Source organism: Puma concolor, chromosome D1 (genome assembly GCF_028749965.1).
Source record: "Puma concolor isolate L17-30 chromosome D1, mPumCon1.1.hap2, whole genome shotgun sequence".
In the NCBI taxonomy this organism is placed as follows: Eukaryota; Metazoa; Chordata; class Mammalia; order Carnivora; family Felidae; genus Puma; species Puma concolor.
In genome coordinates this window covers 4,184,092-4,207,130 of record NC_141676.1, presented here as the reverse complement: position 1 = coordinate 4,207,130, position 23,039 = coordinate 4,184,092, and the positions used below count along the sequence as shown (strand labels likewise).

The 23,039-nt window shown below is 53.5% G+C and overlaps 1 protein-coding gene across 5 annotated transcripts in view; it reads right to left on the bottom strand.

Annotated features, from left to right (window-relative positions):
* Window positions 1–23,039, bottom strand: part of TESMIN (testis expressed metallothionein like protein) — a 38,292-nt gene that overhangs the window by 5,282 nt on the left and 9,971 nt on the right. For 4 of the 5 annotated variants that reach the window (XM_086676674.1, XM_086676675.1, XM_086676673.1 and 1 more), the window contains exons 6-8: window positions 19,860–19,951; window positions 15,046–15,117; window positions 847–949 (exon numbers count right to left, since the gene is read on the bottom strand). In XM_086676674.1, coding sequence (XP_086532800.1) covers window positions 847–949; window positions 15,046–15,117; window positions 19,860–19,951 — 267 coding nt within the window. The remainder of the gene's footprint in view (window positions 1–846; window positions 950–15,045; window positions 15,118–19,859; window positions 19,952–23,039) is intronic. The other variant, XM_086676672.1, reaches the window with a different exon arrangement.

The following is a 23,039-nucleotide window of genomic DNA, read 5'->3' as shown; positions in this document are numbered from 1 at the left end:
AATTAAATTATCGTAGGGACAAAACGGAGCATGACAGTCTCAAGGCGACACGCGACGGCCCGTGACTTCCCTTTGTAAACCGGGGGCACCAAAACGTCACGCCCCACGCCTGACTGTCCTCCCTTCTCTGATGATCTTTGATGCCCACGGGAAGGGGTGAGCCGCGAGCTCCCGCATCCGGCCTGTAGCGCACACGGGGCCACAGAGCCGCCGTGGCCGCCCGAGGAAAGTCCAGATGCCCCCCCCCCTTCACCCGGAAGCCACAGAGAATAAACACTGGGCACGTGTCGTGGCTGAGAGCCCCAGCCAGCTCTCCGTCCAGCCGGCTTCTACCCCTCTCAGACGCCACCCTCCAAGCTCGGCCTGTCTCCTGCATGATCGAGTTTAGGACTCAAATCTCTAAACCCCAAATGAGGACCAAGTGGACATCTGCACGCTCTTAAGTCGGAACCTCCACCGAAGCCATCCCACACGGTGGGGAACAAAGATCTTTCTCTGACTGCCGCTCTCCCAACAGCTCTCTCGAGAGCCAATACCCCAGCCTCGGGGATCTCTGGAGGTAAGTTTTGTGAGTATCTCATGCACGTGTGTGAGGCATTCATTCATTCATTCATTCATTCATTCGTGAAAGAGCAGGGCGAGGGGCAGAAGGAGAGGCAGAGAGAGAATCCCAAGCAGGTTCCACTCTCAGAGTGGAGCCCGACGCGGCCTCGATCCCACGGCCCTGGGATCGTGACCTGAGCCGAAACCAAGAGTCGGACCCTCGGCCCACTGAGCCACCCGGGCGCCCCCTCAAGCACTTTTAAAGACCGTTAGAATGCGCGGAGTCAGTGGGAAAACGGTCACCTTAATGGCCTTGAACCGCTGGACTTCGTGATGCAGGTTGTTGCAGCAATTGTCACAGTTGCAGTTGTGGCAAAAGTCCCCGCTGGCAAAGCAATCGCAGTACCTGTGAAGCAACGACACGGCGGCTCAGAGGCCGCGATCGCCATCGACAGCAGCGGGCACGGGAAAGGAGCCGGCGTGCCGCAGTCCACACGGCTGCCGCTTAGACGCCTCTGACGCCTTCCTGGTGAGAGCTACAACCCGGGGCGATGCCCTCCAGCGGCCAAGAGGACAGAGAGAAACGAGTCAGAGCCACTCGTTTCGTAACGTAGGAGTTTGCAAAGCAAAACGGTTTCCCGGACGCGTCAGCTGCTGCCCCGACCCCTGCCCGGGCGCCCGCCGAAGCCCCCCGCCCCCAGGAGCGGCCCCCGCTGGCGAGCAGGAGACACACGCGTGTCACCCCCTGCTGTAACGGGAGGGCGTTCGTGGATCCCCGCTCTGCAGAACAGCTTTGCTGGCGGAATCCCTCCCAGACCGCGGCCACTGTGTCCCGGGATTCCGGGAGTCATAAAGGCAACGGCCGGTGACGGGTGGCCGTGCTGACGACCTCGCAGAGTGGTCAGCGTGGCTGGGCCTGTGGCTTGCGCGCTGAGACGCCTTCCTCGCCTCGCGTGGGAATTCAGTGTCGAGGCACGGACCCCCCCCCCCCCCCCCCCGTCTTACCCACAACGGGCCCCCCAGGGAGGTTTCGCAAGTTCTCCTCCCGGACGGGTCCCACACCGCTCTCTTCCAAGAGCCTGAGGCATCGACAAGGGCTTCAAATCCGTCTGTCACACCAGCTCTGCCGCCAGGTCCCCACATCATCTGCTGTGGGTTATTTGTCACCAGCGTCTCCAGTCATGGCATCTAAGCTGCCGGTCTCAAGGGGTCGCCCGGGGGAGCTGGGACAGCGTGTGGCCCTGCTTCCCATCCAGTGCTGGGTGAGGCTGGGAGGGGCCTCTGTTGGACACCGCGGTGGCCGGATGTCCGTACCAGCCTCGCCGTTACGGAATTCATAAACATTATTCTTTTATCGTGTATGGTTTTAACTTTCTTAAATAATATTTTTAAATGCATGTCAAGCCAAGAGGAGAGTCCAAGAGATCATCAGAGGTGAAATAAAGAGGAAACTGCAGGGACGCCTGGGGGTCTCAGTCGGTTCGGCGTCCGACTTCGGCTTAGGTCACGATCTCACGGTTCGTGAGTTCGAGCCCCGAGTCGGGCTCGGTGCTGACGGCTCGGAGCCTGGAGCCTGCTTCCCGTTCTGTGTCTCCCTCTCTCTCTGCCCCTCCCCTGCTCACCTCTGTCTCTCTCTGTCTCGAAAATAAATTTAAAAAGAGGAAGAAGAAGAAGAAGAAGAAGAAGAAGAAGAAGAAGAAGAAGAAGAAGAAACTGCAAACTTGGCAGGGGGGCATGGCTCTGTGGCTGCTAAGGGTTGTCCTGGGGCATCTGCTGGTCCCTGGTGACCCAGAGCCTGCTCATTCAGGAGACAGAAGACAAAATCCGGGCTACCAAAGGTGGGAGGTGCACCAGACACACACACACACACACACACACACACACACACACACACACACGCCCATACAAAGCACAGACCCTTAAAGGGCAAACTCCCCACAAATCATCGACTCCGCTGGGACAGAGACAACAGGAGGAGGAGGCTGGAAAGCAGAGGAGAGAGGTACCGAGAACTGACTCAAGAGCACGCCAGCTCTGAAGACTGGGAAGCAGGGGGCCCAGAGGCTGCTCTGGGGCGGGAGCGCAGCAGGGTGGGATGGGAAGAGAACCGGTGGAAATGCTATTTCGGGGGGAGCGGGCCCCCAGGCTCCTGCCCCCTTCCAGCACCCTCCGCCCTCTCCATCACCGTGGCCAGAGACCGAAATTACTCTCTGGGTTAAAACAAGTGAGGGCTGGGGGATCACAACGGATCAAAGGAGGACAGGTGGACGTGGAGCCCCGTGGCCCCTAGGATCCTAGCACCACCCTGGAAAAGCCTTCTCCGAGGACCCCAGCCAGCCCAGAAAGACATACAGGGAGGAAGGGTCCCGCAGTTTCCCAACAGACAGGTGGCTTAGTCACACGGCCCGACGGTGCGGCCACAGTGAGCAGGTCCCCACTGATGCACGGAGAGCCCCCAGGCAGCTTACGCCTCGTTCTTCAGTGTGAGCAGCGTGACAGCTGGAGATCCGCACACATTTCAGGGAACATTTTGACCCGAAAGACAGAGGACTAAACGGAAACGGGGGGAGCGAGGGCATCAACGGCTTTGGACAAGTTAAGAAACAAGAAAATGATACTTAAAAAAAAAAACAGGGTACAAAAATGATGTTCTGGAAAATAAAGAAGCAATCACATGAGAGGATTACCTACCTTAACAGACGGCATGAAAACTAGAGCGCCCACCAAAAAAGGGAAGCGAAAACACAGGATGAGTTTTCTAGGTCCAAAATTTTCACAATTAGAGGTCCGGGAAGAGAAGAGTTTTACGATCAAAGGGGCACATGGGCCCCTGGGTGGCTCAGTCAGTTAAGTGACCGACTCTTGATTTCAGCTCAGGGCACGATCTCACGGTTCATGGGATCGAGCCCCACCTCAGGCTCTGCGCTGACAGTGTGGAGCCTGCTTGGGATTCTCTCTCTCCCTCTCTCTCTGCCCCTCCCCCGCTCATGCACACACACGTGCTCTCTCTCTCTCTCAAAATAAATAAATATACCTTAAGAAAATAATGAAGGGCAGAAAATAATTTAGGAACATTTCTCAGAACTAAGGGGCACGTCTCTTCAGAGTAAAAGGACTGCCAAGTGGCCAGCGCAAGAGGTGAAAGAGACCCAAAGCAAGACTTCATCACCTAGTTTCAGAGCACCGGGAACACAGACGGGATCCTACGAGGTTCTAGAAAGAGTAAAACGGATTTCATCCAAGCAGCAAGAACGAGAATGCTACCAAAACTTCAATGGCAACACCGGAAACTAGAAGAAAAGGTGGCAAAGCCTTCCAAATTCTGAAGAAAAACTGAAGTTGAACTAAAGTTGGAATCCAGCTCCAAAGTAACCATCTAGGCGTTGAGGACAGGCTCTGACGGGTTTAGACATGGGACGATCTCTCTCAAAGGACGCCCTCTCAAAGGACGCCCCGGAGGATGCGCTACGTCAAACGACGCACTGAGTCAAATGAGGACGACAAGGGGGATCCAGGGGCCGGGGAATCAGACTTAAGGAGGACACAGAGGAAGTCCTGGGAGTGGCGGCAGAGGGGAGTCCAAGGTCAGAGCTGCGCATCAGGCCTGGAAGCCACGCTGTCCATGGCGGGAAGACAGTTAAATGATAGGAAGCATGGCGGGAAGACAGTTAAATACCCAGAGCGCAGTTTAAGGTTTAAATTAGTGTCATGTACATAGAAAGCTGAGTACCAAGTATTAACTCAAGGGAAAAGATGAAGAAGGGCAGGAAAGGAAATTAATCAAGGCCCACAGAGAGTAGTGTTTTCCTAGTTGTGAAATACAAAGACTACGGATCTAACCACGGGCATCTGATGTCTGGGTGTGGGAAATGGTGGCGGGGAGCTGACAGGGTGGCAGGGCGGAAACAGCCAAATCCACATCTTCCATGGTACAGAAATGAGATTATTCCCAAGTTGAAAAGCCAAGCTTAGCAAAGCAGGTAGGTTACTTCCATTTATGGAGGCGAATATTAAAAGACTCTGTTAAAAGAGTCGAAAATTCCTGGAGGTCAGAAAATAAGGGACAATTATCAGGGAGCTACCATTCTTCGTCACAAGCCTTGTAGAATTATTTGGCTCTTTAGACTCCACGTGTGTTGGGGCACCTGGCTGGTTTAGTCAGTGGAGCGTGCAACTCTTGATGTTGGGGTTGTGAGTTTGAGCCCCATGTTGGGTGTAGACATTACTTAAAAATAAAATCTAAAAGAGATAAAAATAAGGGCACCTGGGTGGCTCAGTTGGGTGAGCGTCCGACTCCTCATTTCAGCTCAGGTCATGATCTCACAGTTAGTGGGATGGGGCCCCAAGCTGGGCTCTGCTCTGACAGCATGGAGCCTGCTTGGGATTCTCTCTCTTCCTCTCTCTCTCTGCCCCTTCTCCGCTTCTGTGTGTGCTCTCTCTCTCTCTCTCTCTCTCTCTCTCTCTCTCTCAAAATAAACAAAAATTTAAAAAAGGTAAAAATAAAAAAAACAAACTGTATGTACAATCTGAATAAAAATAATAACTAAATTCAAATTGAAAAAGGATAAACTGAAAGATAAGAAATTAAGATCGAGGTGCATCATAAACAAAGAGATTAAAAATACAGAAAAAAAAGGGCGCCCGGGTGGCTCAGTCGGTTGAGCGTCTGACTTTGGCTCGGGTCATGATCTCGCAGCTCGTGAGTTCGAGCCCCGTGTCGGGCTCTGTGCTGACAGCTCGGAGCCTGAAGCCTGCTTCGGATTCTGTGCCTCCCTCTCTCTCTGCCCCAACCCACTCGCATTCTGTCTCTGTCTCTCTCAAAAATAAATAAACATTAAAAAAAATTTTTTTAATACAGAAAAAAGGTTATGAGGGACGGTGGATAGTTAGGCCAGAAAATGGCAGATTAGCATTACAGGATGAAGAGACTGTGTGCAGTGAGGACACATGTAAGTGTTCCAGAACTGTCAAAAGTTGTGAATCCATTGATTTCAGAACGTTAGCGAACCCCCCAAAAGATATACACAAAGAAAAAACAAAGACGAAAGGGAAATCTTAAAAGCCCCAGAGAGGAAAGACAGGTTACCTAGATTGACAGTGTACTTTTGTTAGAAATCATGGAAAACAGTAGAACGATATCTTCAAAGCTCTGAGAGGAAAACTGACAATCTAGAATTTTATACCCAAACTATGTTTACTCACCAAGGTCCAGACCAGGCACATTTCATCTCTTGTCCTACATACTTTCCTGGGTGGTTTGATCGATTAACTCTTGCCCCTCTGCTTTTTTTAACTTTAAGTTGAAGATTTTTAAATCTCTGTCCCCAAACCTGCTCTGTCTCCTACCCTAAAATCCTTGTTTTCTTCTTCTGCCATCAGCATGAAAGGATTATCTAAGTCTGCTGCTTGTTCTTCCTCGTCTCCCATTCACCCTTTACCCTACTGCCCTCAGATCTTCTTCTCTGCCCCACTGGCTCTCAGAGGCAATCAATGACCTCCTCACTGGAGATGCAAAGACCCCTTCGCTGCAAGTTTGTTTCAGGGGCTGTAACACTCTTATGTTCCGGAACCGCATTTCCAACTTCCTTTCAGACGTTTCTACCTCCATCTCAGTGTCCAGCCTTAACTTGCAATCTTCTCCCACCACTTCCTGCTCAAGCCGTGCTCCCTCTCTGCATCCGTGGTGCCGTCTACCGCTAAAATAATCCTGAGTCCCTTCTGACAGTTACCTTTCTTTCTCTCTTTTCCCAAGGAGTTACCAAGTCTGCTGATTCCGGCTCAGAAATGTCTTTTTTTTTTTTAATTTTATCTTTATACAAGTGAATGACATTGGTTGAACAAAAGTGTGTCGGTATAAATAAACACAAAGAAAAAAATTACAATCACCCAGAATCCCACTCCCTAGAGATGATCATTCAGTGAACGTATTTCAGACTTTTTCTCTAAAACGAAACGTACCAAAATAAACATATGCTGTTTGATCACATGTTAAAGACAAACAAAAGCAAGGTCATATTCTATACACTGTTTCAGTGTGCTTTTATTACTTACCAATATCAGGAATCACTATGACAACTTGCTTTTACTACTTATCAATATTATGAGAGTTTCCCATGTAAAAAGATTCATACACCATTTTAATGACTGCAAAGTTCCCCCACTCTGTAGCAGCAGCATGATTTATTTAATAGTTCTCTTTATACTGAACGTTTAGATCAATTTACAGATTTTGGAATATGAACAATACTCCAACAGTGGCACTGGCCCCCTTCTGTTCCTAGAACCCCGTATCCCTTCCCTGTCTTGCCCCAGGGCCTTTTCACCTGCTGTTTCCTCTGCCTAGAGCACTCTTAGCCACCCGCTTTCAATCCACCTCCACCTCATTAACTCTCCTCATCCAAACACCCCTCCCTCAGGGAAGCTTCTCTGGCTTTCACACTTGGTTAACTCCGCCCACCTGCACACACCCATTACTGCTCCTTTGCCACATTTTCCGTATTTCCACTGCGACCTTTATGGATATGATTATCTTATGCACGTCCATCTCCCCCATCAGGCTGTGAGTGCCAAGAGGGCAGGGACCATGACTATACTGTTCATGTTGGTCTTCCTCAGTCCTGAAACCACAGGTGTCCAAAAATATTGGTGGGATTGAATGAGTAAATGTACACGTCTGAAATGTCTCTTCATTCTCTGGGTTTTTCCTTCATTGCTACCCTCCCTGCCTTAGTTCAGGTCTTCCTCACCTCTTCCACACTCCTGTGATAGCCTCTTAACTAATCTCACTTTCAACTCCCTCCACCTTGGCCGTTAGTGCTAATTTCCTGAAGCGGGTATCAGGCAAAAAGCAGCGAAGAAAAAGCTGTAATCCGAGACTACAAAATCAAGTGGTATTGTGCGTTCCTGGTGGGAATGTCAAACGGTACAGCCTCCGTGGAGAATCAGTATGGCAGTTCCTTAAAAAGCTAAAACACAGACTTAGTCTACAATCCAGCAATTCAACTTCTGGCTATGTAGACCCAAAAGAATTGAAAGCTGAGACTCAAACAGATGCTGGTACACCACGGTTCACAGCGGCATTAATCACATTAGCCGAAAGGTGGAAACAACCCATATGTCCATTACCAGATGAGGGGCTAAACAGAATGTGGTCTATTCATCCAGTGGAATACTACTGAGCCTTAAAAAAGGAATGGAAGTTAGGGGCGCCTGGGTGGCTCGGTCGGTGAAGCCATCGACTCTGGCTCAGGTTACGATCTCATGGTTCCGGGGTTCGAGCTCCGCGTCGGGCTCTGTGCTGACAGCTGGGAGCCTGGAGCCTGGAGCCTGCTTCCGATTCTGTGTCTCCCTCTCTCTCTGCCCCTCCCCCACTCATGCTCTGTCTCTTTTAAAAATCAACATTAAAAAATAAATAAATAAAAATATTTCAAGTGAGTGACACCAAAAGTGCCTCATACCAATTGTTGTAGGTGCATTACAGCAGGTGCAGAGAGTTAATCTAAACCTTTAAAGGCATTTCCTAAAAAAAAAAAAACAAGAAAGAATGAAAATAAATAGGCAGTTAGGGGGCGCCTGGGTGGCTCAGTTGGTTAAGTGTCCAACTTCAGCTCAGGTCATGATCTCACAGCTCATGGGTTCAACCCCACCCCCCCCCCCCCCACTCCCCTCGGGCTCTGTGCTAACAGCTCAGAGCCTGAAGCTTGCCTCGGGCTGACAAAATAGACAAACTCCTCGTGGGAAAGATCAAGAAGGAGAAAGGGTACAAACAAATGATAGTAGAAATTAAAACTAAACTATTAGAAAATTTACAAGATACATGCAGAGACAATTTCTTTTTAATGTTTATTTATTTTTGAGAGGGACAGAGTGTGAGCAGGGGAGGGGCAGAGAGAGAGAGGGAGACACAGAATCCGAAGCAGCTCCAGGCTCCGAGCCGTCAGCACAGAGCCCGATGCGGGGCTCGAACTCACAGACCGTGAGATCATGACGTGAGCCTAAGTCAGACGCCCAACTGACTGAGCCACCCAAGCTCCCCTTTGCAGAGACAATTTTCAAAACAATGTAAGAACATATAAACGGGAATATGAGTAGATTTAACATTTTAGAGAATTCAACAATTTTCAAGAAAAATATAAAATATTAAAATGGACTCAAGAAGAAATAAAGACCGAGAGAAAAGCAATAACCACGAGAGAAAGCAGACTGAGTAGCCCATCCCCTTCTCTCACGCCAACCCACAAAGACACCCAGCCCAGATGGGTTTTTCTTTCCAATGTTTATTTATTTTTGAGAGAGAGAGAGAGAGAGAGAGAGAGAGAGAAGGCACAAGCAGGGGAGACGCAGAGAGAGAGGGAAACACAGAACCTGAAGCAGGCTGTGAGCACAGAGCCCGATGCAGGGGTTGAACCCACGAGCCGTGAGACCGTGACCTGAGCCAAAGCCAGACGCTTAACCGACTGAAACACCCAGGCGCCCTCCGGCCCAGATGGTTTTATAGGCGAAGTGTAATCAAACTTCAAAGAACAAATAAATGCTACCTTACCCAGGCTTTCTCAGAGGCTTCACAGAAGAGGGTGGAGTGGGGATAGGGAAGCCCGATAATGCGTTTTGTCAGGCAGTATAAAATGCTGGTGCTGACACCACAACCAAAGTTTGAAAAAAGTGGGAAAGGAAAATCGTACCTCTACCCGACTCAAGAAAACATGCAGTCAGTCAGTCCTAGGCAGAATATTAGAAAACCAGATCGTGCAGTGTTTACAAAAAAAGGTAAAATCAGTACCTTGTGATCAATTTGGGTTCACCCCCCAGCATACAAGGGTGGATTAACATTAGAAAATTTATTGTAACAGATGATATTGTAAGATCAAAAGAAGACAACAATGATCATTGCCATAAATTCGGGGAAAAGCCTTTGATAAAAGTCACCGCTCGTTTATAAGAGGAGTAAATGGGGCGCCTGGGTGGCGCAGTCGGTTAGGCGTCCGACTTCAGCCAGGTCACGATCTCGCGGTCCGTGAGTTCGAGCCCCGCGTCGGGCTCTGGGCTGACGGCTCGGAGCCTGGAGCCTGTTTCCGATTCTGTGTCTCCCTCTCTCTCTGCCCCTCCCCCGTTCATGCTCTGTCTCTCTCTGTCCCAAAAATAAATAAACGTTCAAAAAAAAGAAAATTTAAAAAAAAAAAAAAAAGAGGAGTAAAAAAGAAAGCGTGTTATGAACCAGGAAGAGGAGACCCCCCCCCCCCTTAGCCGGACACGGGTGTGGGGCAGAGAAGCAGCGTTTCCACGGTAACCACTCCCCCCTTATTCTACAGCAACACCAATTCCAGCCGAGCACGTGGTTGGCTCCACTCAAGACGACATTTCCCAGCTTCCTACCGAGCTTGGTCTGAGCACGTGATAGGTTCTGGCCAACGGAGCGTGAGTGGAAGGGATTTGGGCCATTTCTGGTTATGCCTTGAAAGGTGAGAAGTGTGCCTGCACCCTCCTTCATCTCCCGCAGTGGCTGGAATGAAGGTGAAGGTGAGGGCTGGGGCAGCCGATAAGGGAGGCCAACACCCCAACGCCGACAGCTGCCGCACGAGCCCCGAAATGACTCAGGTGTACGTCTCAGGCACGCCTCGGGTATACGGCCTCAAAACCCTGCAGCAAATATCTTATTTAGGGCAAGCAATGTTGGAAATATTACTAGTAAAACCAGGAGCCAACTAGTAACCACTGTGGGCACTTGCTTTCATCGCGGTGGTAGAGACCCTCGCTAAGAGGATAGGCAAGAAAAAGGAAAAGAGTATAAAGCTGAGGAAAGATGTCATGGTCATTATTTGCGGACAAGATGAGTGTTTAAATACAAAAGTGAAGGAAATCTACAGACAAATCCTTACAACTAAGAAGTGGGACCCACGCCTGGAGCAGGATCCAGACCCACACACAGACACCAAACCCTGACAGCCGACGGGAAACCCCTGCAGATCGCTCGGGACTGTGTTAGGGCTTTGCAATAAATGGTGCTAGACAATTAATTGCACATATGGAGGAAAAAAAAAAAACGAAATCAGATCCCCTATCTAATGCCATTCATAAAAATCAATTCCAGGTGCATTAAGGTCCCGATGGGGAAAAGCGAACCTTTAAAACTTTAGGATGAACTCTGACAGCACACCTAAACTTGGGGTGGGGCCTCTGGGTGGCTCAGTCGGGTAAACATCCAGCTTCGGCTCAGGTCACGATCTCGTGGTTTGTGAGTTCGAGCCCCACGACGGCTCTGTGCCGACAGCTCGGAGCCTGGAGCCTGCTTCGGATTCTGTCTCCCTCTCTCTCTGCTCCTCCCCTGTTCACACTCTGTCTCTCTCTCTCAAAAATAAATAAAAACATTAAAAAAAATGTTTTAAACTTGGGGTATGTCTGGACTTCTTGGACAAGAAGGCAGTAATAATAAAGACAAGTGACAATTTTGACCGCATTTAACTTAAAACGCCTGTCCAGCAGCAGTCAGTGCTGACGTTAAACCACGTGTACCGAGTGCTCGGTAGACCTCAGACCTTACGCGCAGTCCCCGTCTTCGTGAGAAGTACAACCGTCCGTGCCCCCCTCCGCAGGGTCAGAGCGCCGTCTGGGTTGAAAACCCCACGTGTTGGGTCAGGACAAATACCTCGGTGCCCAAGTGAACTCCCACTCCTGTTCTCGCCACTTATGTGGACCCGCCCGTCTATGCAAAATTGCTTTGCTCTCCAGAAAGGCCCGGACCGGTCTGCCCAAGTTGGCGGCAGCAAGAGAGCGGGGGAAGCGTCGTCCTCTCTGGTCTGAGGCTCCCCCGCTCGGCAGAGTCGCTCGACCCAGACTTCAGGGTTCCGAGTCTCCGGTGGCAGAAAATCAGACTGCCGGCTGGTTGACGGATGGATGTGGACGGCGGTCGTTGGGAGGGCGCCTCGTTCCTAGGTGGTCACGCGTTGTTACCACCGTCGCACGCGGTCTACGTGTTCTCGCTCTAGGGACTTGTAGCGTCCCCCCTTCCGGAGTCGACTCTTGTTGTTGCCGAGGAAACCACATCCATTGCCCCCAGGTGAAGTGAGGTGGCCCCTCTTCTGTCCGTGAAACCCACGGAAGCAGCACCACCTGTTAAAGGCGCTATTCTCGAGGTGCTTGGGGGCTGGCAAGACGGCAGCCTGTCAACGCTTTTGGGTAATCCTACTCCGTGGCTTAGGGAAGGGGATGATACTGTTCAAGAAAATACCTGAGCTGCCCTGTGGTGTGTTCACTTCCCGGAGGCACCCTGTATCCTAGAATTGTGGAGTCTTAACGTGTTTGAAAAAATCTAAGACAACATACGTTCTAAACTTATTCTTAACTCACAGGCCATCCTGACAAATTCGTTGAAACACTGGCATTAAATATCTGAAACCTTTTTAGGGGCGCCCGGGGGGCTCAGTCGGTGAAGCGTCCGACTTCGGCTCAGGTCACGATCTCACGGTTCATGGGTTCGAGCCCCGCGTCGGGCTCTGTGCTGACGGCTCGGAGCCTGGATCCCGCTTCGGATTCTGAGTCTCCCTCTCTCTCTTGCCCCTCCCCTGCTCACGCTCTGTCTCTCTCTCTCTCTCTCTCTCTCTCTCTCTCTCAAAAATAAATGTTTAAAAAATAAACATAAATAACTAAACAAGCTTTTAAACCTTTTTAGATGCACATCTGAGCTGGTAAGAAATTTAAGGAAACGAGGAAACCCCTCAGAGGCCAGAAAGTCAGAGACACAAAAATTCAGCGGGGCAAGCTGGAGCTGACAGCGTAGGGCGTCTGCCGAGCCCGACAGGCCAAGGCTTTGGTTTGAACTGTTACGAGGAGGGGCGAGGAGGGGCGAGGCGGGATGACCACGGCGGTGGCAAACACTTTAGGAGCATGTACAGTACCCCAGCCGTTTCTCTAAGTGCTTTACGTATACGAACGCACAGCCCAGGGCACACCCAAGGCGGTGGGGGTCAGCTCCGAGAGCTACACAGCCGAGGAGCAAACACGAACTTTCTCTGAAGGAACGGCCCCTCCGGCCAACCTCCAAGAATCCCCACGGATACCGTCCCAATGGGTATAATCCGCGATGCTTGAAAACCCACCAAACACACGAGGCAACAAACCAGGAGTGAAGAATCAAGAGAAGGAAGCACCAGCAGCAGACAAGCAAGGACTCTATAAATATTAGGATTAGGAGTTATTACATAGGGATGAAGGAAGTATTTAATATTTTTAAACATAAGAGAAGGAAGCCAAAGCACCGGTCAGACACACGAGACTGCACGAAACGACCCCCCGGGGTTGATCTTCCAGCCACACAATTCTAGCTGATTTAGTTCATGAACCTGTTTAATCAGAGACAAAAGGCCATTTGAAAACCCAATATGGAGACTGCCGATCTGGGATTAAAATCTTGATTTAGTTTTGTTTTTGTTTTAATTTAGATTTGATTAGTGGATACTATAAGTGCTCCCAACAAATCCCACCCGGCATCTCAGCACAACTTGAACTGCACCAAAGGATACTTAAACAGCCTTGTTCGGATTTGCTGATTCATTGAAACTGCCCTGGAAAGCACCCGTACCCATAAAGCCCGACTGTGCTCAGGACACAGGAAGACAGGAAGAGACCCTCCGTCGTCCCTGACAGCTCCCCTCCTTGCTCTATGACGTCGTCGTCCAGAGGCCCAGAGTTCCACACTTAGGCCACTGTCTGCATCAAAACATCCTGTCATCCAAGTGGCTTTCACAACCAATGCTCTTATAAACTAATTACGAGGCAAAATCCATGCCTGAAATGCGTTACAAGAAATATTTAAAAAGGCGTAGGTAGCAGCAACGGAAGAGTAAAAGGGAACTACTTAAAAAAAAATCACGGAGCAGAACACGGAGCAGAACACGGATCAGAGTGCCAGGTGTTCACTTCTGCTGGAAATAACGTCCCTTCCGGTGCCCATCACGCTCACATCCTCTATCCAAGGGCCCTGGCCTCTCAGCGCGGAGCTACCGAGGGAGCTAAACCCCCCCGGTCAGAGGGCGGGGGACCTGAAGCACGGCGTGGGGGCTGTGAGTCTCTTGCACACGGAGGAAGGCAGTGCCCACGTCCCCCGGGGACAGTGCCTCCTTTCTCTGGACAGCACAGGACACGCTCTGAACCTCCTTCTCCTTTGTTCCAGTGCTGACCACGCCCACTTGGGGCGGTAAGTTCTTTCTTTAACGCATCAGTCGCCCATCAGTCGGGAAAGCTGCTTCCAGGCGAGAAGCTCTTCTCTGGCCTTCCGTCGTGAGGTCATCAGTAAGTTAAACCCTTCTCGGAGCCTCGCCTGACCTCCAAGTCCTCAGGGGTCCCGTCACTTCGTCCCCGGTTGTCGTCTCCCCCTCGCTCCAGGCCCCACGGGTCATCTGGCCTCCCCGGTCCCCAAACAAGACTGCAGCCCGGCCTGCCACCCTGCCGGCCCTGTCCGCTCCACACGCCGCCCCGTGTCCCCCACGCGTCAGCCGTCTCCGTCTGGGCAGGCGCTGGGCTCGACGGCGTCACACGTCCCTCCCTTGTCCTTCCTCCTCGCCCAGGGCCGCACGGCAGTAGTGTCCCCGCGTCCGCGGCGTTCAGACAGGTGTGTGACTCGCATCCGTGCACTAAACCCGCGGCACCTCAAACGCTTGCCCAGGGACGACCCTAGACCTCGGCACTGCCTTCTGGAGAATGAATTGCTCTTGTCAGCGAACCAGGTTTCTCGCTCTTGTGGACTTTTACCCCCAAGTCACCGTCCCGTCAGTGACTTCAGCGGGAGCGCTGCAAAGGGAAATCACGCACAGGCGGTGTCAGACACGCGGACGGGGGTGGTTGTCCCTCCAACGTGTCACTCAACCCTAAGGAGGCCATCAGGGCAGAGACCGGGCACAGCTGGGAGCAAGGCAGACACCACGAGCAGCGTGAACGCGTAGCAGGGCAGGAGAGGGTGCCGGGGCCACGAGCTGCCAGCCGCAGCGACGAGGTCCGTCTCCTGTGTCAGCCACGCTGTCCACCCCGGCCCACGGCTCTGCCGCAGGACCCGCCCTGCCGCCCCCCACCCCCCACCCCCCACCCCCGACCGAGGCTCCTGCGAGCTGGCCTCCCCGGGGGGAAATTTTTCCGAGAAAATTCAATACTGAGTTAACCAGTTCCTCGAACCGGTAAAAACCAGGATGCGGAAATGTTTCGGTTAACGCCCAGCAAGGGGGCCGCGGTCGGCACTCGTCCGAGGGGCAGACGGGGAAACCAAGACCCGGGGAAGTTACAGGCGGGGTCCTTTCCTGCGCATTGGTCCAGATAATCCCGAGACCCGACCCGGGCTTATGCGGGAAGCGCGACGTCCCTGTGGCTCTGGCCCACAGCGAGTGTGGGGACGCGGCCGTTGGGGCTCAGCTGGGCGTGCGCCCTGAGAGCCGTGAGGCACATCTGGACTCTGCTCCACTTACTGGCTTCTAAACAACCTTATTTCTATTTAATAATGAAGGATTTGTGATTACTTACAATTTCAGACACTGGGATTTGGTACAGTTACATGGCTTTTTAGACTTTGTGTCCCATGAACTAAGAGTTACTCTACAAAGATTAAAAAAGAAAATGTATTCAGATCGTTACTCTTTCTTTCTTTTTTTTTTTTAATTTTTTTTTTTTCAACGTTTATTTATTTTTGGGACAGAGAGAGACAGAGCATGAACGGGGGAGGGGCAGAGAGAGAGGGAGACACAGAATCGAAAACAGGCTCCAGGCTCTGAGCCATCCGCCCAGAGCCTGATGCGGGGCTCGAACTCACAGACCGCGAGATCGTGACCTGGCTGAAGTCGGACGCTTAACCGACTGCGCCACCCAGGCGCCCCGTGATTGTTACTCTTTCAAAGGAGACTTAGCTAAGCATCTGGCGTTTTTGAACAGAAACTGAAAATCGCAACAGCAGACAGCTATCGGTCTCAGTCACTGGGGCCTGATCACAAACGGACTGGCGTGCCCATTCGCAGGACGGAGCCGGCCTGGCCGGTCCCAGCCCGCGAGGCCACCCGTGCAGCCGGGGGCGCGGAGCGGGTCCCTCCCCGCGCAGACTTCGGGAGCTCCTTCCCTCGATCTGCTTAAACCCCGACTGTGTGGGGCCCCTCGCACCAAACAGCTCCTTTCACTGTGTGCCTCCCAAAGCCTGAACCCCAACGGATGATATGAGCGAGACGACAGGAAAGCCATCATTTCCTATCGTCCCCGCGGTGTTGGGGCCGTCCGCAGTGTCACAGCAAGCGTGGGTGTGCCTGCCGTGCCGTGTGGCTGCTAGGGACCTCCCTCCTGACTCTTCCGGGGATTAGCCCGGAGGCCGTCTGCAGGGGCGTCAGAGGCGAGGCTAACGTGTCCTGGCCGCCGCCAGCCGCGGGGGGCAGCTGTGGGTGCGCAAATCGCAAATCGGGAGCGGTTCCCGAGCGCTGCCCCTGACGGTGCTGCCCCCTCTTCCGGTGGCGTGAGCCGTTTCACCGCCACGGCGTGGACACCAGCACCTGCACAAGAACCCCGGCCGCGCCGGGGCTGTCCCGGGTCGCGTGCGCGCCCCTCCCCGGGGCCGCGCGCTCCCCGCGATGGCGCGGGCAGGCTTCGCTTCGGCGGCGGCCCCCCGGCTGCTCCGGTCTGGGGCTTCCCACAGGAACTGCACAGCAGGTGCTCGGCACAGCCAACGGTGGCCGACGGTCTCCTGCCACCACACGGCACGGGGACCACTCTGTGCCCTTCGCTCCGTGGCTACCGCACTCTGCCCACTCACACACTCCACTCTGGGAGTCAGGACAGGACTGAGGCCCGTCCCGGATCCCAGCGCGTGTGCCCTGGCCGGGGTCCCTCCTGCGCTGGCACGCTTCACCCGGCACCCCTTGGCCCCAGCAGCCTGCCTGTCTGGGCTTCTGTTTTGTGACACCCCTGCCCCACGCTTGGTAGCCGGCTCTGGGGTGAGCTGCCGACTTGTACTTGAAGAGATCCTCCCATGTTTAATACAGCGCGCCCAAACTGTGTCCCGAGCGCCATACTAACTCATTCCTCATCAAGTTCACTCTTCCCCTTCGCGGGCAGCACGCTTGCCGACTTCTGTCCCCCACTTCTGTGCCCAGAGGTGGCAGATCTGGCCGTACTACGCCCTGGCCTGTGCCCCCGGGATCGAACGGGGGCTGTTCCGAGGAGGGGGTGTGGACACCCCCTCCGCTGCCCTGGCCCTCGGCCCTCTCGGACCTGCGCCGGCAACGGGGCACAGCGTGGCCTCGCGGTGCCTGTCCGGAGGAACCAAAGTCGTTCCCTTTAAGAGATGGGGTGGGGGCGCCTGGGGACAGCCCAGGGGTGACCTGCCTTAGTTGTGGGAGGACAGAGTGCAGTTCGACAAACGTCCAGTATCAGGAAGACGCCACCGGGCGTTTCCTGAGAGACTGTCACGTGGTCGGAACTGTGGTAAGAGCTTCAGGGAGCGCCAAAAACTACACGGCAGAACCTTGGTCTGCGAGCATAATTGCTTCCGGAAACATGCTTGGCATCCAAAGCACTCGTATATCAAAGCGAATTTCAAGAACCATTGGCTCCGATGTAATCATGGGACGTTCGGCATCACGTGTTACTCGTGTTGCAAGACACCGCTCGTTTATCAAGCGAAGATTTATCGGAAGTGGTTGCTCGCCCTGCGGGACGCTCGCACAACAGGTTCCTCGCCAGCCACGGTTTTACCATAAGAACTCATAGAGCCAGCCCTGGAGGAATCCAGCCAATAATTTCGAGCATGAGATATACACAACTGACAACTCCGAGGACAGAAGGTATCGTAGAATCGGCTGTCACACGATAAAATTCAGAAACGGTGGCTTAGTATAGATGGAAGGAGTTAACGCAAAACCAACGACTTTGGAAGGAGACAGAGCCGGACCCTGTCGGTCACAGGGGTGTTTCGGCTGCAGTAGCCGCGGGAGCGAAGAGACCACGTCAGGGGTGAGCACAGAGCGCACGAGGAGCAGTCGTGCTGGGGACGGGAACTAAACTGGAAAATCCCACGGCTCCAAGAACACCTGTCTACGCTCTTCGGCCACCCTGCAAATAACCGAGTCGGGAGAGATCTGCACGACTCTGCCTCACAAGAGCACGATAAATAAACTGCACCACCGCGACATGACCTCGTCTTTAAGAAAGAAGTTTTCAGAGAAACAGACTCGTGAATGTTCTTTATTGTAACGCTCATGACGTTGCCCAAAATAGTAGCGTCTACGACGTATCCGAATTCACCCGGACACCCGACTGATAACAAGATTACTAAAGCCATACGGGGGTGACAGGACATGAATTATTAAAGGGATATTTTTACTGATATGACCAGCTAGTTAATCAGTTAGCCAGTTCACCGCCCAACTGGAAAGAATGAGGACGGGGTGAGCTCGCCCTGGAGGACGGCTGGCCTGCCTCCACGTCATGTGCTGGGCGAGAGACCGCACGGAACCGACGCAGCTCCCCTTCCGATGTCTTCAGACCTTATTTGACCCCGTTATCTTGCGGAAGTCAGAGAGGGAACTAATGAGCGCCTAAGGGGGTGACGAGGCAGCGCAGCTCAGCCGTGGTTGGGAACTCGCACAGAGCCGCACAGCGGCAGCTTTCGGACCGCCCGCTTACCACAAACGGCACAGTCCTGAGTACCGTCCAGGTGCCACTTTCACCAACGGTACCGGAGGGTGGGGATACACATCACCAGGGCCGTTCAGTCGAGTGACATCGAATCAAGTCATTGTTGGCACCAACGAAACACAAACAGAAAGCCCGTGTGGTTCCCGGCACATCATTTGTAAGGGAAGAATATTTGTATGACCCGCACAGGTCCTTCGAAATAGAGAAAGATACGTGACTGCTGGAGCAAACCTAGGAGAGCCTGGGCAGACGGTGGGGGACGGGCCGCACAGAGAACTCCCTCCTTACTGTTCCCCCGGGAAAATGTGGGTCGGCCGAGTCACAGAGGATCCCCGGACGGCACCGTGACCCCAAGAGCACACACCTGAAATAAAGTATTAGAAGCACCAAATCCCCTCGATGGTGCCAGACGCACCAAAGCGCGTCGTGAAGCAATACCGTGGGCCAGATGCTCCCGGGGCCACAAGAAAGATAAAGGGAGTGTCTTCGGGATGGTGACGTCACGGGTCACACCGTGTAACCACAGATGGGAGGCGTCGCCCAGGTGGCGGCTGCTTGTCCGGGGACGTGAAGACCCATGATGGTAGGTAGGACCAGTTTCGGTGACAGCGACCACACCCTCACGGATCCGCCACCAAGAGGAAAGCAAGGACTCCACACAGCCGGACCTCATTAAGTTAACGGAAAGTCATCGACTGCCCCGTTACACCCCCTCCCCCCCACCCCCGGAAAGACCGGTTGCTAAAACCACAGCAGCAGCAGGGAACCATGGGAGCCACCGACACTGCCCAGCGACCGCACGGAGGGGAAGGCATCGAGAAACCCAGAACCCCGCCAGGCGGTTCGCCTGGCCTCTCAACTGCCCCCAGACACCTCTCCTCCCACCACAAGCCCCACAGGGACCTGGAGGGCCCCAGAGGCCCCAGGGAACATTTCCTGCATTGCTTGGCCTGATTTCTTTTCGGGCCCTGGGCTGTCCGACCACATCAGGTCGTGCACCCCAAACTCGCGGAGGCAGGAATACACTGATCTCCACAAGCAATTAAAGGGCCCGATGGATGGGGCGGAAAGGGGTGCCCCATCCAAGGTTAGCGCATGAACGCTAACTTGACAAAGTTCCAGCCAGCTTGGTTAGTTTAATTAGTTACAATCAGAGACATGACTTTAAAAGGGCAAGACAAGATCCCAGATTAAGTGCAGCCCGTGTCCACGTGGAGACCGCGTGCCTCGCGCCTGCCACTGAGTGGGGGCTGACCCAGCAGGGATGCGGCGGCGGGCAGGGGCTGGCAAAGGGCTAAAGGCACACCAAGACCACCGCCAGGTGAGTGCCACACCATGACTTACATTGATGACAGCCAAGAAGGAAATAGAGCCTCTCAGTTTAAACTGACGTGAACCCAAGACAGAGCTACGAACGGCAGCGAGCCTCTGAAACACTGGCACGGCCCAGAGGGCACCGCGGAAGCCTCTCCGGCCACAACACACCAGACACACACGGCCACGTTGTTACTGTCACCACTCAACGTACAACACAGTCTCGAGAGGTCAGGAAGGTTTACAGGCAAAGCTGATTTTGCGACTTACGATAAAATCACAAATGTACCCAAGAGCCTCTTAAACTCTGACATTAAAGAAAGCGACAATTGACTGCTTTTAATCCTTACCCAGCCAAAGATATTTTGGGTGGTCCTGGAAGGGTGGATCCCGAAGGGACAGTAGACCCGTTGACTATGGATGGTAAGGCTCCGTTATCGAGCTGTATAAAGTCAAAGGCAAGCGTATTTCAAATTAGTGCGTGTTTTATTTATTTTTTTTTTAATTTTTTTTTTCAACGTTTATTTATTTTTGCGACAGAGAGAGACAGAGCATGAACGGGGGAGGGGCAGAGAGAGAGGGAGACACAGAATCGGAAACAGGCTCCAGGCTCCGAGCCATCAGCCCAGAGCCCGACGCGGGGCTCGAACTCACGGACCGCGAGATCGTGACCTGGCTGAAGTCGGACGCTTAACCGACTGTGCCACCCAGGCGCCCCTAGTGCGTGTTTTAAAAGTTCCATCCCGCCAACCCCTAGGTACAGACAACAACGACTGGTGGGTACATTATGGTCACTTTACAACGTCACCTATCACCTATCACCACCACGACCCCACTGACACAGAGGGGGCTCCGGCCAAGCTCCTCGGCCGCAGTCGGGGGGAGCCCAGCCCAGGTCTCCCACACCCCCTGGCCACAGTGTGCCCGGGAGGAGAAGGCCCTGCCTGTGCGGACCAGGGGGCGCTGGGGTGGGGCACAGCCACGGCTGCCCGGGTCCTGCACCCCCACACAGGGGACAGCCATGGGCCGACTGGCCAGGGACACTGACACGGACAGCTTTTTCGCTTTTAGGACTGCGAACTGTGAAATAAATTCAATTGCAAGCTTCCGTAAGCTGGAGCTGTTAATTATGATTACATTCTTGGTATAACGTAAGAGATCTTGGCATCCGAAGTCTTATCAACCATTAGTTTTTCATCTATAGAGTCAGTTTCAACAAATCCAGACACAACGTCACAGCCTCGCACCCTCCACGCCCTTTGCCTTCTCTGCTGTCTTTCACCCTTCTCTCTGTGCCTCCTCAGCGTGGCTCACAGAGGGTGTTCCAGGGGAAAGGAAAGGGCGGCAAAGTCAGCAATGGCCTCATTCTCTTCTCCGAAGCCCACGGAAAAGTCAAGTTCTGCACACATTTAGGTTTTGAGATGATTTGTATATATCACACCTCAAGAGCCTATCCTTGTCCCTTCCTCCCCTGACAACTTGCAATTAAAAATTAAGCTTTCTATAAAAAGTACGGTCTGGGGGCGCCTGGGTGGCGCAGTCAGTTAAGCGTCCGACTTCAGCCAGGTCACGATCTCGCGGTCCGTGAGTTCGAGCCCCGCGTCGGGCTCTGGGCTGATGGCTCAGAGCCTGGAGCCTGTTTCCGATTCTGTGTCTCCCTCTCTCTCTGTCCCTCCCCCGTTCATGCTCTGTCTCTCTCTCTGTCCCAAAAATAAATAAACGTTGAAAAAAAAAATTTATAAAAAAAAAAAAAAAAAGTACGGTCTGGTGGGGTGCCCGGCTGGCTCAGTCGGTGGAACATGTGACTCCTGATCTCGGGGTTGTGAGTTCGAGCCCCACCTTGGGTGTAGACTCCTTAAATAAATACAACTTAAAAAAAAAAAAAAGTACAATCTTAGAGAAGCAAATGCTTTATTCATTCTGGTTTTCTCTCTTTTGCCTCTTGTTAAACCGTGTGTCACCACTGGCTGTGGGGCTTGAAGACACTGAGAAGCCACCCCGGGTCCCACCTTCTTCAGCACAAAGCCCCCGTCCTCCGGGGAACCTCCCCCAGAGCCCCTCTCTTCCACCTGGGGCTCTGCCCTCCTCGCTCGATTGCCAGGAGGGACGTGCTCACAAGTTCCTGAAACTATCCCTTTCCTGTCACCCAGACACCTGTCAGGCCTGTGTCCCCAGTGGCGGCCCAAAGTTTTACATGCTTTCGGAGAAAGGACTTCCCGATTCTCAGGATCGAGGCAACTCTGTGCACAAACCAGGCACAATTTCTGTTCCCCCCTTTGCTTATTTAGCCCCAAAGCAAAGCACAGAAGAGGTAGCTTCAGTGCCCCACGGGGGGTAAATCTAGGGTGACTTTGTGCCAGAACCCGTGACCTTCGTCAGCGAAGGCTGGCCACCCGGGAGTGAGGGCGTGACCTTGCTAAACCGCAGATTCTGGGCCAGTGAGTCTGGGGCAGGGCCCGAGACCCTGCATTTGTGGCAAGTTCCCAAATGATGCCCAGGCTTCTGGTCCACGCAGCAAACTGAGTAGCAAAGCGCTTCAAAAAATATACAGAATCTGGGAGCGTCTGGCTGGCTCAGTCAGGGGAGCATGTGACTCTGGACCTTAGGTTGGTGGGTTCGAGCCCCGCGTTGCGGGTAGAGAGGCCTTCAAAACAAAATCCTTCCAAATACACACACGGACTTGGGGTTTCGCAGAGAAGCGGCAAATGCGTTGCTAAGATGATTGCCTCAAGGTCCCCACCGGATAAGAAGGAAGTCAGGGCAGCCGACGCGGGGACAAGGACACAGCCACGGAAAGATGGGGAGGAGGTGGTCAGAAAGGAGGTCGTGGCCCAAAGGGGCACAGACAGGGGCCGAGACAGGACAGGAAGGCCGATGGCGTGGGGGCCGCCAGGAGGCCGGAGGCCTCTGTCCAGGGTCAGCAGAGACTCTGCATCCGGCGCCCAGAGGATCACGGCCCGGGATCTCCCGCACGGACCAGTCCTCTCTCCTCCTGCCTCCCGTATCGTTCAAGAAATAGCGATTTGCTCCCTCAACAAACGCCCACTGCCTCACCGCTCTCCTCTGGTCTCGGGGCCTTGAGTGCCTTCTCCACCCCGGCAACTCAGCCCAGGCCTTCCTCCCCTCTCCAGACGCTGGCCTGCAGACCCGCATGGACGACTCCCGCATAATACAGTCCCTGGGGCGCCTCAGACATCTGCGCGACGCAGCAAGCGCAGCTCCTGGTCCCCCTCCCAAAACGTGCACCTCGCCCCTTGGTGGAAACGCCGTCTTTCCATTTGTTCAGGCCGAAAACCTCGCAGGGACCCTTGCCTCCTCCTTCCCTCACTTCCCTTACCCAGCCCATCACGAGCCCTGCTGACGGCCGTCAGGGGACGGGGACGCTGCTTCGGCTCCCCGGCCCCCCCCCCCCCCCGGGCCCTGCCCCTCCCTGGTCCTGTCCTTCCTTATCTCCGCCCCCCCCCCCCCCCCCGCCCCGTCCCCTTCCGATACCTTCTTTCTACCCACTCCAGCCCAGCTCCCCCACGGCC